The sequence below is a fragment of the Ptychodera flava genome, chromosome 20 (assembly GCF_041260155.1).
Source record: "Ptychodera flava strain L36383 chromosome 20, AS_Pfla_20210202, whole genome shotgun sequence".
NCBI classification, from domain to species: domain Eukaryota; kingdom Metazoa; phylum Hemichordata; class Enteropneusta; family Ptychoderidae; genus Ptychodera; species Ptychodera flava.
Genome location: NC_091947.1, coordinates 35,058,458 through 35,075,465, shown reverse-complemented (window position 1 = coordinate 35,075,465; position 17,008 = coordinate 35,058,458). Strand labels below are relative to the sequence as shown.

General features: G+C 35.7%; 1 protein-coding gene across 4 annotated transcripts; it reads right to left on the bottom strand.

Moving 5' to 3' along the window:
• Positions 1-2,399: 2,399 nt before the first annotated feature.
• LOC139120797 (CREB3 regulatory factor-like) lies at positions 2,400-11,795 on the bottom strand. 4 transcript variants are annotated; one of them, XM_070685352.1, is made up of 8 exons: positions 11,532-11,795; positions 9,843-10,185; positions 8,406-9,425; positions 8,038-8,179; positions 7,327-7,660; positions 6,787-6,860; positions 6,074-6,196; positions 2,400-5,605 (listed from the first exon to the last, which is right to left on the bottom strand). In XM_070685352.1, exons 2-8 carry the CDS (start codon positions 9,972-9,974, stop codon positions 5,505-5,507), a joined length of 1,926 nt encoding a protein of 641 aa, XP_070541453.1. In that variant the 5' UTR covers positions 9,975-10,185; positions 11,532-11,795; the 3' UTR covers positions 2,400-5,504. The 4 variants fall into 4 exon arrangements, with proteins under 4 accessions (XP_070541453.1, XP_070541454.1, XP_070541455.1 ...); XM_070685353.1 differs by having other exon boundaries at positions 6,059-6,196; positions 7,327-7,519; positions 11,532-11,777; XM_070685354.1 differs by having other exon boundaries at positions 7,327-7,519; positions 11,532-11,777.
• Positions 11,796-17,008: the final 5,213 nt, after the last annotated feature.

The following is a 17,008-nucleotide window of genomic DNA, read 5'->3' as shown; positions in this document are numbered from 1 at the left end:
GACTACCAAACCTGACCAATGTAGTAGTACCGTTAATAGACATAAGCTCACTATTCAATGCTTACTGTTGCACAACCTTGGGGGAGGAGAGGTGAAAAAACTTTGCTGTGTACACAGATTGTCCAATTAGCAGCTGATTTAGGCAAACTCTAAGAATGTCCTGTCACTGGTAGGAAAGGAGATAGAGTGCATACTTGTTTTAAAAGAAGTGGCTGTACAGAAATTTGCACAGAGTGAATGACAGTCAGCCTTCAGAAACAAACCTTACTGTCAGTAGATGTAGGAGTGGCTTGAATTAACATTTATTTCCTCAAAAATCCATGAAGTTGGTAGTGTAAGTGAAAGATCTACTCCAATCTGAAACCATTATCATGACAAACTGGAAATGAAGCCATTTAATCTGTGAAGTGAGAGACATAGGGATATATTACCTCACTGTTGGTAATCTAAAATGAAAATCTGCTTAACCAATGTACCAGAAGAATGAAGTTGATGTGGTGAAGTAATGGAAAAGTATACCATAGGTGTTCAGTGTAGATCAGCTGATTAGTGACTAGACGTAGATACTGATTGATACTCAGATATCAAAGAAATACAAGTCTGGCCGAAACAGCATCATATGATGGAAACCATGTATTATGAAATAGATGAAATAAACAAATAAAATGTCAATGAAATAGACAACACAATCACTACTTGTACAACCATTACAACAAGACAACAACTTTAACTAGCATTGTTTTCAACAATGCATCTGCTTCCAGTTGCACAGGCTCCATGACAGATTTTCAGTTTCTTCAACTGTCCACTCTGATGAAATTATGAAAGATCAGAAAAGAAGTTGTTGACAAAAAATGTTACCATAATATTTTGAAACGATATTCCCCACTGATGCCAAACCTGTCCTTATGTAAATTATGAACTCTATATGAATAATTATGTATCAACAGATTACACTTAAAAATTTGAAACTGGCAGAACTGTATAAAGCTGTACGAGACAATTATTTCCCAATGTACAATTTGGGTGTGCTCTGAGAAATTATGACAGAGCAAATGCCTGTTATGAAAGTGGAACAGGCATAGCTCTTCAACTGATGGAAATCACATCTCAGACAAAAATAAGGTCTCTCCATACCCCAGACAGGCGGCGTTTCCAGTCGCTCAAGGAGGGTGAAACTAGAAAATTTAATTAGCAAGAAAAACTAATAGGCAAATGAAACCTGCTTTATATAATTGCAAATTGGTTTCCAATGTTTTATATGTAAGGACTGGTTTGCCCCTTGAAATTGACAGAAACATTTGCGTAAACATTCAGAACTGTAACTTTAACCCATCCCCATTCAAAATAAAGAATAAAAATTGGGAGTCACTGGGCAAAATTTTAAACTTGTAGAGGAACAAATTATCCAATATATCCCATGGTTGCCCCCCCCCAATTGTAAACTGCATGGGAAAAATTAGATTTATAAATTTTTTACAAAATTAATCAGTCAAAAACTTTTCTCCATGAGCTTAGAAATGAGCCCTGCAGTTGCAAGTGGTAGACCAAAAAGATTGTAAAACTTTGAATTCCATGAGGTCATTCATGCAGCATGGAACAGCTGACAGTTGATTTCAACAATGGGAACATTACAACTATAGCATGTGTATGTATCTTGCTTACATCACTTTAACACATCAACATGTTTGTGATATTGTGTGATTCATAGGTCAATTGTCCTTTTGAGAAAATGCCTGTTGTTGAAGAAGAACATGGCATACTGATTATTCATACATTCAAAACTACTATCAGTTATTTCACCACTAGCAAGTGAAAGTAATTCCAAAGAGCCAGGTACATCCAAGTATAAAGTACAGGTATCTGAAGTTAACTTTGACAAAGCCACTGATATAGAAAGTGAATCCTAAAAAGAGAACCAAATTTGTTGCTGTTTGCTGGATGTGTTCATGAATTTAGCTTACTGAAGTCACAAGTTGTTTGCGTCTAAATAGACATACTAGCTTCTGTACAGACAACATGATTTAATGTTATCTCGAGAATTGACTGGATGTAAACTTGGGCATATTGGAATTGGCATAACCTGATACAGCTAGTAGAAATCTAGGCATGCATATCTAGCAAACATACACTACATTATTCCACTGTTAAGCACCTCTTCTGTAAACCTAGTGAAACAAATATCCCATCTGATGACCATAATTTTTATCAGAATTTCATATCATTCATAGTACCACCTTTGTAGAACAATAGATGTCATGACATCACCATCAAAAGAATTGAGTGTTGAGGAATTCGCACTCAGATACCACACCTCTCACATGTGTTCAGGTACGTCCACTGGATGTCATATGAATTCCACATGGCAACAAGATGATAGGCACAGGTGAAGACGAGTGTTTCAGAGTGATACAACAATGTTTATTATAATAAAGTTTCCATATTTACAGTCGACGCCATCAAGTTGTATTCTTACAACTGCTCCCTTATTCAATATTTCAGTAAATTTAATGCTTATCTTACAGCACACTGCTTCTGTTGAAAACAGATCCCCAGAAAAGCCTATCTGTGGTATTGCAAGTCAATCTTGCCTTGACTGAAGTTACCTCATTCTTTACATCTCTCAGAAGCAAAGACTATTTGAATTAAATAATAATTTTTTTCTGTGTAAACTTTTGTTTCGAGATGGTGTACAGTGTTATGTAGTGCAAATACCAAACTGCTTCAAATGCAAGTCTATTTCACTGCTCACTTGCTATATACCACAGACTGACACCATACAGTGTAAGCTTGTCATCTCCAAATCTAAAGAAGCAGTTACTATGATTTTCGATACCATAAGTATATCTCTCTTGAATTATAACACATGATAGTGTTGCATTCAACTCCACTGTAATTTTGATGTGTCACAAACTTTAAAACTTCAGCTCTGCACCTCTGTTACTTTGTCAGGGCTTATCTTTCACATACCAAATTTAAAATTCAAAGTCTGGTATAGTAAATGGATGACAAATTCACTGTCCTTTGTAACACTAGATTGTTATACCATTCCCTGATAAGAAAATTGTATTGTCTTTACTTATAAGAAGTTCTTGAAACTTTACACTCACTGATCAGTGTTAAGTCATATATTCTGTAGTAATGAATCTTATGTTACCTATTGAATGGGTACATGTGAGGCAAAGAGAGACAGTGCATGTTATCAAAACCTATCATCACAGAAAATTGTTTCAAATGCATCACTGCACTCATCTTAGAAGTACTGGTGACATGACAATGAGGGAAAAGATACACCTTTCCACCTGTAAAACTGCAGTCACTTTTTTGAACCTCATTCTATTCACACTGTCAAACTAACAAGCTTGTATCACACACTTGTTTAAATTCTATGTGCCGGGTACCACAATAATAATCTTCTTATAAGAACATAATGAGATCTTTAGAGCCAGTATATGTTTGTAGTAAGCACAGAGTGACAGACGTAGCAGAACTACACATTTGACAGTATGTATCATTGCTTGACAGAATATTGCTTGTCCAAATGGCAGTCACTATAACTGACAAATCAAATCTCAATCAATAAAACTGTAAACATCTCCTAGGAAAGACATGATCAAACCATTAAAATGGAACAGCAAAAAAAATTAAGGTATCTCTAATACTACAACTTTGCTTTTTAGGCTTTTCCCTTAAAGCACAAAAGGTTTTTGCCTTTAACTGTGTTCTCAGCTTGAGTAAATTGAAAAAAATTCCATCTTGAAAACATTAGCAGAATAATCCTTTACCTTTCCCCAAAACTTTACATGATGAAAATTCTGAACAAATGTCATTTTGACAAGCTTGTTGTATTAACCATGGCCAGTATATCTATGCACTGATCCACAAAAAGAGAAACGCTTTTTCTTTTTGAAAAGTAAAACATTACTGGGCAACTGAAAATTACACACTAATGAAAAATAACAAATTAAAATATGTTTTGTAGCTTTGCAGTTAAATAATGACTTACAAACATTTGAAAATCAAAGAACATGATAGCAGTCAGCCAGCAAATCATATTGTGTGACAAATTTTATTCATTTACCAAGTATGCTTTTGTTTCCTCTTTTTGGGGGTCCCTTTACTTTTGAATCTCTGAGCAGACTTGATAAAGCACGACTAGTGGGTATGAGAATGTCTTTTCCCTTGCTTCATAGTTTCATCTCTTCTCAAACTGTGTTATTTCCCTTCCAACTATTGACAGTTGCTCTATTTCAGCCAATTATTGATATCTTCAAAGGCAACTGTGAAAAAACTGTAAATGCTTTTGAGTTTCATGTTAAGTTTTGGCATTCATTTTCACCATCTGTTTAAATGTTTTCTCTGAAACGGAGACAAATACCAAATATATCCTATAGAAAATAGACATGCTTAAATAAATTATATAGAATAACTTTTTTTATCTTTTGTACAGAAGTTACCATATATACAGGGATAATCACTAATACATAAAATTATATACCGTTACTTTGAAGTGTACACATTGATGCACTTTTAACAATAATAGAATATGTAGCATTACTCAAAAACTGATAATATTATATTTGAAAGAAGTGTAACAGCATCCTCACACCCACTACATGTATTTCATATTTATTTGATATAAATGTGTTAAACCATTGACTGTCCACAGGGCCTGCTCTGTGTCATGAAACATAAATTACGAAGTACTGGTAATGTATTTACAATGTTGGAAATATTTTAAACTACATAGTTAACAATACATGTACAAGGTGCTGAAGTGATATAATGGAATCACCTATTGTCACATATTACATGCTTTTTATCAGAAAACAACTGTTGTGTTTCACACACTTGCTATTATGTTTCACGTAGACTGACAACTAGTGCCCTATTCTCTGATGGGGTAACAGGTTGTCATGCTCCACTGAACAAAACCCTGTGCTTAATCTATCAAATTTAAATAGATTAACAATTGTAAATGAATTTTTTTAGCGCCATTCTTTGGCCAACCAGACTGATTAAATGTCAGTCTCCAAATTTATCAGTTTGTTGACCTCAGAATGAACTCAACATTCCAATTTGCTTATTGCTATGGTCATATCAGTGTTGTATGTACAATCGGTTTCCTCTTTTCAATTTACTACAGCTAAATACACAAATTAGCTACTTTAAATTCTGAATAGAATACACACTTTCTGTATTGATAGAATGAGACTTCTTATATGTAAATATGAGTAACAACTATCACTGTTGTTTAGAAACATCTTAAGTCCTCAATGATGTCTACCACAAAAGATAAACCTTCAATAGACTTAGAGTATATCACATGCAATATTACTACATGTATGTTGTAATTATTATACAGCAATACCAATCAACACAAAAGGTCCATTTCTCATGTAGAAGTGGTTGTACGATATTCTTCAGTAAGAGAGAGCAATATCTGTAGTTCATAATCCGTGTAAAGCTATACAGTATATTCATGTTCTGCTTGTCTTTACATCTCACTTGACTTTGATAGTGAGTCCTCCAGAGGAACTTCCTGCTGCTGTTTTTTCCAGCACAGCATTAACAAATTCTGGTGTGTGTCCACCAACCATCTCTCCTGTAATACATGGATTAGAAAGGATTTTTAATGAGAACTTTTTTAAGGACAACTAAATCTCCGAATCTCCTATACACCGACCTCTGTTTGAATCTCAATGTATTCTGAAAATGCAAAATCAACAATTGTCTGCCTAAACACAAATGGGAACTTTCAACAACATAGTATGCGAGCTGAATGAAGTCTGATGACTATCATTGTATAATGCAATATATAAGTCCTCATGAGATAACACTTCTTTGAAACTCCATGCAAGTTAGTCTTACCATCATGTCATGTACAAGTGCTTACATGACATAATGTATAATATGATTTGCTTCCAGTATGTGAACCTATCCAGACATATGAATTAGTTACGGATAAAGGATATGAGTGAGGGTTTTTGACATCTTTTTTTGGCAAAGGCAAAAATGGAGAATAAAAAAGGAGACTAAAATTCCCATGTATCCTTACCATGTAGAAACTCACCTAAGTCATTTTTGATGAGTTTGTCCAGCCTTCCTGTCAAAGTATCTTCATAGTGTCTGTTGGGGTACTGAGCTCTTCGCAGTATTTCTTGTCTGATAGTTGTCAACACGTACCTGAGCCTCTCTGATAAATGATTCAGAAATACAAATATCATGATGAATATATTTTGTTTTTGTAAGATCATCTAAATGGTGGTGGCAATAGACAAAGACTAATAATAAAGATCATGTGAACTTTGTGAATCCTAGCATACAATAACATAAGGAACACCAGCCACAATCGGCACTGATTAGCCTCAGCTGGACTTTAACCCATTATATCAATTATTATATCAAGTATACATTATGGAAATTTTGCAAAGAAAAACAGTAAATTTGTCGTGGGTATGAATATTCAAAACATGTTCACAGTGGAGACATGACTAGCACTTATATGCAACTGATTCTATGAGATGTGAACAGTTGAGGTAGACTCTCTCAAGCCTTCATTGGCTATGCAGTGTGGTCTACTTCCCTGATTTTAATCTTTGTCTCGCCTGGCTATGCTGACTGGTGTAGCAAGCAAAGGCTGCTTTTGCTACACATTTGCCTTGATGCCAGCACAGCCAGATCATTATGGGGTTAGGGATTAGAATCTGCATAGGGGCTGTGAGAGTCTGGTGTCAAGACATCTATTTTTGATGACTGTGGCACAGAATACAAAAGTTTACTTACGATATTCATCGTCAAGTCCATGAATTTTCACTTTGTTGGCTTCATGTTGAGCTTTCTTCTTTAGTCGGCATGCCCTTTAGGGCAGAAAAAAATGATTGTCAAATATGAACTCAAAAGCTTACTAACTGTAGTGTTAGCACAACAATGATAAATTGGGAGGGGAAATAATTGCCATTAAATGCTAAGTGACAATTTACCATCAAATAGCAAGCTACGTCTATTTAGTTTTTAGCATTCAACAAATTCAGCCTGGATCTCTCAAATTCTCAACATGCTGTAGAAATTGCATATCATTTAACATTTATCTCTAAACATTACAAATATGAAGACATCCAATTAGTTTGTTGCCAGATTTATCCCAATGTAGCTCAGATTTCATTGCACAATCCACCACAGATAAATTTGAAAAATATGGATGTACATATATCATGTATATCATTTTTTGTTTGTTTTTTTGAATAATGACAATTGATTCTAATTCTGGACCGCAACTGCACACTGTGAGCATGCAATTTAAAATGATAAATATAATGACGATACCTTGATGCCAATTTATTCTTTTCCTTTCTGGATTTCTGTCTTGCATTAACTGGCAGCTCACTCACTGGGGTCAAATCACTGATGATTTTGTTTAGTTTCCGTAGTTCATTACCAATGTGCAAAAGGCGCCTTGGGTTTGGTGTCAGATCTTCACTATCACTTCGTCGGCTTTTCCCCATCCTGACTGAAACGCCTGCATGAGGAGTGGGGAAAATAATTGTATCTTTACCAATCTTAAATAACTCAGATGGCTGGGCAAACCAGACTGAGCTGGCTGGCTGGCTGCCATTCTCTTGTTCTCTCTGAGTAAGAGTGTGTTCCAGAGTTGATGACCCTGTATGAGGGGCACAAGTGTTGTTAGTATGGAAAGAAAGGAAAAAAGCTTGAATCATATTCTGAAGGTATGAGTATGAGAAAGAAGGACGACATGCCATGTGATGAGATTTGGGTGGATTGAAGCAGAAATATGTCTGCACTAGCAATGTTACCGTGAAGTCAAGAAAAAAATCTACATATCTAAAGCTTATGATGCCAACTTTAATGTTCTATAAAGATGTATGAGCGGTGCAATTTGTGCCCTCACTTGTTAAAATTTTCATTGCACGTTTCCTACTAGTTGATGCATTCTGCCGGACTCTTGTCAATATCCCTATTGACAGGAATGATGCAAAATGATCACCGTTTGAAGCCCCTTGAATACTCAAAACTTACCATGAGTAACTTCCGTATCATCCATGTCAGAATCATCTGCACTTTCATCCTCATGATCACTACCAAAGCCTTCATCATTTGAATCCATAGAGCTGTCATCATCATTCATCTCTTCCTTGGGTGAATACACTTCCGACGAATGCTACAGATAACCACACCAAAAAATACTTTGTTAAAAGTCCTTTACTGTCTTGCATGATTTCGATATGCTAACATGTTTTTGTAATGTACTTTGACATAAATAAATCTTTAACTTGGTCCTTTCCTTTTGAGCAATGCTTTTATACAGAATCTGAAGACAAAAATCACAATGAAAACATCTCATATCAGTTGTCCTTGGAAAATCTACAAGTGATAAAATTATGTACCTTGTAGACAGTACTCATATAATCATGGCCATTGTTACTTCTGACTACACTCTGTCCTTTATTGGCTGGTTGTTCATTTTCTTCCTCATCCTCATCATGAAGATATTCCTTGATTTCCTCCCATTTTCTATCCATGCTGGACTCATTGGCTGTGGCTGGTTGCTCTCTTTTCAATGATACTTTGTGGCTTTTGGACACAAACAGGCTACTATAGTCAGTCTTTGTTGCAGAGTCATTTTGTTTCAGCAGACTTCGCAGTTCAGTCTTGTCATCAACACTGGGCGATTTTACCATGTTACTTGTATTGTCAACCATGTGATCTTCTGATTTGACTTGGTGTAATTGTGATTTGATATTTTCTGTCTGGATGGAGACGGCTTCTTGTGCCTTTATGTCCTTCTGACATGATAAATGTGAAGGCTTCACCATCTGATTTTGTGGGGTGAATGGTTTTGTTTCTGTTGACATCTCTGTTTGGATATCACTGTACTGGTTTTGTGTCTTAACCACTTTGGGTTGGTTAGTCATCTGTTTTTGTAGATCTGGGTGCAAAAATGAGTCTACAATTGGCTGAGAATCTTCCATATTCAGCTCTGCCAGTGTTGGACCATGCGCAATGTCATCCTGGTTTTGTAAAGGACTTGACACATCAATATCAAAAAAGTCACTCTCCTGGGAGCCCCACAACGAATCTTTACCACTATCACAAAATGAATTAAAGCTGTCATTTAAAGACATATCTCCAGGAAAGCCTTCATCCAGTCTATCCATGTATGTTCCAGGCACACTGTCCATCTCACCAAATACATTCCAGTTATTGTTGTGAATATGACTGTTCTGAATTGGTACCTTGCTAGAACTCAGTGCATCTTCTGACTCATACATCAAACAGGACTGTGGGCTGGTTGAATAGGCACCTTCATGTTCAACTCCAAGAGACTGTTCATTAGCGTGCACAGATGCAAAATCATCCACTTGAAGCAAGTCACTGTATGTGCAATCCATGCTGAACATACTTGGCTGATGCAAAACAAAACAAAAAGTCGTGTTCATTAGAGCATCAACTTGTTAACTCAAAGTTCTCTAGTGGAATCATTCTTCTAACTTATATCTAAGATCAAAATCTGAAAGTTTATGAAGAGAATGACAAAAATTCCTTGACACACTGTAAGTTGGTTTGATATACAGGAAATTTACATCCACTCAATTCAATTAGACCTATTTGTAGTTTTCTATTAGCGAGTATTGAATGACATACTTCAAATACATGTACCTTGACCTGGAATAAAGAACTCTCCAGTGATGCAAATGTTTATAATAACATATTGTACAATGTACAGTTTTGACAAATGCAACAATTGAAAACATCTAACATCTAAAATTATAAATAGAATCATCAAAGATGACACTAAAATTAATGTTTTATTAACCACTTACCATAGCCATTGCCTTTCTGATGTCCATACCTGAGCCTGCAGTTGGCTGTAGCATCAACAAACCAACAGGCTGGTTAAATTGAGGGCACTTCAAACTTCCTGTTGCACTGAAGTTTACCCAGGTGTTGTTCATTGGCAAATGAGGATCTTATATTACAGAGTCAACTTCTTGTATATATGAGGAAGTCTAAGATCAAGACTTGTTGCAGCAATAGTCACGTTTTATCCACTGAGCTCTCAGGGCAGAGCCCCTCTTGGTTTCAAATAATGCTCTCTGTACTTCTTATGGATATCAAATCTGATATAATGCAGCTGCAATCACACAGGTACTTCCCTTTCCTTCCCTGTGAAAAACAGTAATGTACAGGTGTAATGCAAACAACCTACTGTCATCAAAATAAGTCATCACTAGCTTACAAGTATACATTGCTGTGAACCTTAATACATTTGAACATTTTTGAAAATATCAACTTTTTTATATAATATACTATAAATAAATGTGATATTACTAAATTGGTTTAATTTATTATAGTATAACACTGATACTTGTACCACATAAATACCACCATCCTTTTCAAATCTCTATGTAGGGAGTACTATCACAAAAATTAAATGGCATTGTAGTTTATATATGAACACTGTAAACTTGAAAGGTTACCACTAGTTTTCAATTATTGGACGAGTAACCTTGGCTTCAATTTGAACCAAAAGCTTTTACATGTAATGAATATTATTTTGCAATAACACAATTGTACAGACCCTCCTTGACCTATCCAGTGTAGCTTGTAAAGTTGTAGTCACAGACATACTAACAACTTGCACATGATATTGCCAGAACAATATACATCATTTTGGCCTTGCAACTGGATGTGCACACATTTGGTGTCTTGTTTAACATATTATTATTGGACGAAAAATTGGCAAAGATACAAGTTGAGTAGGGTTGTGCAAGTGCATACATCTAGTGTACACACAGCTCTGGATAAACAGACCCCTTGGCTGTAAGTGGGTGAAATTCAAGCATTGTGATAAATTAAGGTTAAGTGTTAATTATATTATTATTATTAATTGAAAATATAGCCAGTGACATTTGTTCATGAACAATTTCGTAAGCAACTCGATCCCAGATTTACATTAATATGCAAGGACAAGCATTTTGTTTGGATAAACTTCCCGTGTAATTCCGAGAAATTGACAAAAGTTATGGGAACAGTACAGATAGATAGCATAACATTTACTCCAAAGGGAAACCGATTGCCGTTTCAACGCTGATGTGAAAGAAAACAAACTTAAAACGCTTCGCTAACTTTCCAGCGCTAAATTATGAACTTCAATTATATGTATCTTTCACTAGCAAAATAGCATTACTTTAAAGTTTGGTTTGTGTTTGGCAACATTTTAATTTTCCGTATCGCTCACAGCTGCGACCTCGCTAGGGTTGCCAGGGATTCTGTTTACTAAGTATCGAGAAAGCGATTAACTGAACTTCATTTGTCAAAAATACCCCATGCAATGTATTTTACCAGATGGAAATTGCTACACGGTGACACCATACTTTACATATTCATCTCGACGATATAAGTAGTTTGACAGATCAGACAAAAGCGAGGCATATACACGGGAACATTCTGGATCCTCCATGACTTGCGGAAATAACCATCAAAACAACAAGGGCAGTTGATATGCTTACCTTGCAGGCTGTTTATGTGGAGTCCGGGAATGACCTCTCCGACAACTTTGGCGGCAGAACACTATTTCCGATGGAAAAAATCTTCTGCAAAGCGTTTTGCTTGAAGTTAAAGTATTAATCCCGCCTTTGCAATAATATATATTGCGGACTTGCGTATATAACACGTAGAAATTATCGGTAAACTTCCAGTAAAGACGAGACCGTTCGCATTCTGCTACTTCGCAAATTTGTTATGGTGCTGTCAGCGATATCTCAAAGTCCCGTGACTTATAGTGTTTACAAGATATTCACCAATCAGAATACAGGATTATAGGTTATCTGCATACCTGATATTTTGGAGCCGCCCCGCATTCAATGTAAATGCGGAAAGGATGTTAAGAGAATTGCCTTACTGATCAATTTATTAGTAAAGTAATATTCTTACTTTTCATTTTGGGAGCGTCTTTTGGTTTCAACCGTTGTACAGTATACATTATAAAATAATTGTTTTAAAATGAGCGAAAGGTTGTACTTTTATATCGCTTCAAATTATAAATATTTATTAAAGTTCAAAAGCATTACTCGCAGTTTCTTTTCACTAACAGCAAACTGGTTTGAACGAGTATGCCAGTGTCATCTTCGTCACATGACTTGAATACAATCTCTCCCTATATATTTTTGTCATTGACGTCAACTATTTTGAGAATTGCGAAATCATGCCCGCGATCGCAGTACAATTTTACCGGTTTTTTTCCCAATGTATTTTCGTCGGAAAAACTTAATCATCATAGACCAGCCTCCATTAACTTTCTACATACTATAAAGAAATTAGCAGTGACACAAATTTTGGTAAGTTGGTGATTGTTGATAATTCTGACAGGGAAAACGGCGCGAACAAGGTAGCTTACCAAACAGCACCGGATCGAGGCCAAGGTTGCATCATTTGTTTTGGATTTTCCCTGGTGGCTGTGTGCAAAACACTGCTATGCATGTTGGTGGATTGTTTTCCCCATATCATGATCGGTAAATATGAAGTTTTAGCGTACGATCTACACGTTCGCCTTGTTTTCATCGCCTTATCATATTATATAATATACACATAAAATTTCGTATGAGGTATATTTATTTATTTTATTTATTTATTTATTAGCCGTGTTCACAATAATGACATTGGCTCAGAAAGAAAGAGAAGGGGAAGCCTTTTTTATATGATAAAAATATTCAAATCTCCCCATATTGTAAGGCGAAACGTTAAAATAAAATTTTGATATCTTATTTCCCATTATTTTTACGTCTTCATATAATTTCCAACTCTTGTTTTACACCCTAATATGTTGAAATATTCAGTATTCACCTACAACTCAAACCTGCATAACGGTACATGTTTTTGTACACTTGTACTGCTGGCAGTTACATTTCAATGTGGCCATCTTAATAACAAAAATACTGCTGCATATTCATACTTAGACTGTTTTGAAAAGCGTTGAGTATTTCAATATGATTTTATAAAATTTAGATGACAGAAAATGATGTTGATACACAGAATGGAGACAAAAAATACGTTTAACATAGCAACTGGTCATTTACATCTTGGTTATACTCTCTGTGGACAGTGTATTTGTTGCAAAATGACAAATACATTTAACCATTTAGGAATAGAAGTAAACCGTTCCACAGGTGTGTGGCAGGGCCCAAGAGACAGTTCTGCTCTAAATTTTTCTGACTATGTGTGTATATGTGGATAGAACTTTCAATACTTGCCAGTGCCCAAAGAATTACACAACACATAAATGTCTGTTACGTACCCTGTCTTGTCCCTTTAACTCTTTCTGCAGTGCATGCATTCTGGTATAAGACAAGCAAAATTTATAGACAACTGTCAACTGATATTTATCTATATCAGTTTAGTATTTATCTTATATTTACATGTAAATCACTTATATATTGAGATACTGTAAAAGTGGCTGATTTGTAATTGTTATCTTTCATACTCATTCCAGTGGCATACACTTGGGCAGTAACTGTTACATGTGATAATTTTGGCAGTATTTTATTCAATATATCAACTTGATTCTTGTTCTGCTCCCTATAGCATGTTGAACCATTCAGTAATCAGCTTTCAAACAGTGTGTATATATGTTTAGTATAGATTACAAAATTAATGTTCACAAGTTGAATATTGTGTGTTTCAGCATGCTGTAGGGAGACAGCAAGAAACTGTACTTGACACATTGAATAGAGTGTCGAAAAAAAAATCAACAGTTGCACCCTCTGTCCCACTTGTTTTTTTCAGGAAAATTCAATGGTAGCCGTACTATTTTAGATTTTTTCAAATAATAAAAGTAATGAAATGCCATTAAATGATTCCAGAATTCGTTGTTTAATTATGCAACATTAGAGTGTTTGATGACAATGCAATGTTTTTTATTGAATTGCCCATCAAATTGTGGAATCAGAAAAATGAAAAATAAAAAAAACTAGGGAACAATATATTTTCACGGTTCCCCAATACCCAATGTAAACTGTTCAAATCTCCCTCTTCGACCCCTAAATTTTCCACCCCAACCAAACATTTGTGAACTCAGCCTAAAGCATGGTCAAGGTTTTGGTTAATGAAGGTAGTATTTCAACACATACACTCTCAAGGGCTAAAAAAAAGGCCATTCTCGGACAAAGTAGCCTCAAAACATGTGCCGCATCACTGGTGCCGTAATCATGGCCGAGTGCAATCCGTACATGCATTTAACTGCCATGTGCTACTTTGATTTTTACCTTCTCGTGTCTATTTATAGACAGAGAAGGTATTAGAGTTGAAAAACCAGTATGCTGGTGTCAACTACTTCCGTCTGTCAATACTTCCGTCTGTCAAGATCCGTTGACGTCATGCCATTGTGATGGGTCATATCATAAACTGGTGGGGGTGTTCATGGTTCAGGTTGAGGTGCAGGAGAACGATTTTGAGCTGTGACAAAAATCAAAAGGGACTTAGCGGCATAGCCACAGTGTTAAGCCTTTCTCCAAGGTTCTTAGTTGACTACGATCTATTACAGACTACTGAGCTGATGTTAGGGGTACTCACTTTGTGTTTGCTCACTCTGTGTGCGCTAGTGTTTGGTACTGAGTTGCGTGGATATCCCCTCATGGCCTCACGTGATATGGGCCTGTTGCATAATCTGCAGATGATCATATGCCTCTGAGTCTGAAAACGGTCATTGTGTAAGCCTGTCGGCATTTTCCTTGCATTTTTTCTCATTTAATTTTGCAAAATATCGGCGAGTACCTCAATATTTCAAGATAACTCTTTCTTCCCAATCGTTTCCTGGAGTTTCAGAGTCATATGAACGAAAATGAGTGAAAGTTTTAGACAGGAAAATCGGACGTCGGCCATGTTCAATAGTTCTTTTACCGGTTCCATGATGCAGTGCGCGCCAGGGTATACAAAGCGTACGTTACGCATAGAACTTTTTAGCCGTAGGGTACACGCAGGGTACGTTACTCATAGAACTCTATGGCAGATTACACCCTGACCTATATTTTCGTCGCTGATGGTTAGATTATACACGGGGCATTACTTGGTATTGCAACTTTGTGTCATTCTTCTATAACAATCGGTTGTTCAAAACAAATCAGCATGATTTCGCTGTTTTGAGCTTATATACGGTGTTTGATAATATCACTGCAATGCATTGTGGGATAACCGGGAAAAGGTCTATGTTTACAGTACAATCAGAAGTTTATGTGGAGGAAATAACTAACAAACACTGTTCATGATGCCCGCCCTCTAGAGGCAGACATTCATATATGAAGTACCACATTTGATGCTTGTGGAAAGCTTGACCACACAAAGGAGCATTTTAACTTTTAGAAAATGACAAATTGAATAAGAAGGTATTCTGAAAATGTCAAATACTGAGGAAAAATGCGCAAATATTCAAAATAAACAGGTTAACTGACTGGTCAGCTATAAAAAACAATGAAAATGTTTATGATCAAAAGTTTTTGAGATGCGCACATTTTAACAAATACAGAAATTATTATTATTATAAATATAAGACCAAACTATTTTTTCAGGGATGGGACAGGTTGGAAATGAGGGGTGAGAGACAAAGGCACTCTTATTGCTGCCGGGATGCAGCCACACCATTTCATTTACAGCATACTTATTCACTGTGTGTGTTCAAGTTCCATATTGTACTGACTGTCATACAAGGATAACATATAAGCAAAGCAAATCAAATTAGAAAAGGATCAATGCTGTTGTGTGGATTTTGCTGAACATGGCTGATTTTAATATTTCGCCCTATATATTTGGTATCCAGCAAAGGCATATTTTGATGTAAAGTCAAAATTAACACTACATTGCGGACAATATATGTTACCGTTTCTGCATGAACTTTTCTTTTTAAATTATAGTATAGTAGTACTTTGAACAGATTAACAATTATCCTGATGTCAACCCATAATTTTACATCACAAAGACTGTAATTCTGCCAATTTTTTTATTTTTCAGTCATTTTATAAATTTTGCACTGAACAAGATGATTGAACAAATTGCAATGTTTGAATTTGTAAACTCAAAGAATAAAAATCCTTTGGTCACAGATTAAATTATTTTTTGAAAAGAAATTTACTCTTAAACACTTTTAGCATATATTCTTTACACGGTCATGTATTTCAAGGAAAATATGCCTATTAAAAACAGTAATTTCTTCACTTTCAATTTTTTTTCAATACTATGACAATTATCAGCCATGAGGTTTTACAAACACAAGACCAGATAAGCGTTTTTCATCATTTCCACAGGACTCTTTGGAAAATCCATTAAAAACAGTTAAAAGTAACTTAAAATGATCACTTGGTATACATTTAATTTACAGATGCCAGGTTGTGTATTTCACATGCACTCAGGTCAGTAGGGAAGTGCGTCATTACTATTTTAGACTGTTAATTCTTATTTCTGAATTATTTAACTTTTTTTCCACATTGAACTATCTTTAGGCAGTTTATACTGTAGCTTAGAATTTTTTGATTGATGTATTTAATCATCTTTAGGGTTCTTTGGGTCCATATCCCACCTCATGCCCCTACATCATCAACTATTTACCAACAACTCCATGCCAACAACCAATTACCTGACCTGGCCACACATTAGAGAAGGTACAGCGTCATTGACGGTATTTTGATTATACATGTCGTTATACATTTTAGCAAAATGAGCTGGACAACAGACTTGGATATGCATTTGTGAAAGCTGAGTCTGTGCATGAATGCGGAGAAAGGCTATTCTGCTATTGTCTAGAAATGTTGATCACCTCGGTCAAAACAAAACAAAACATGTAGTGTTTCCCAATGCTAGTGACATATCCTGAACATTGTGGTGTACAAGTGATGGTCCAGATGGATTGTCAGTGAAACCAACCCTGACATTGAAACTCTTTGGTACATTCATTCCTTAATATGACACTTCTGTTTGGCGTTTTTGACAAGACAAAAAAAAA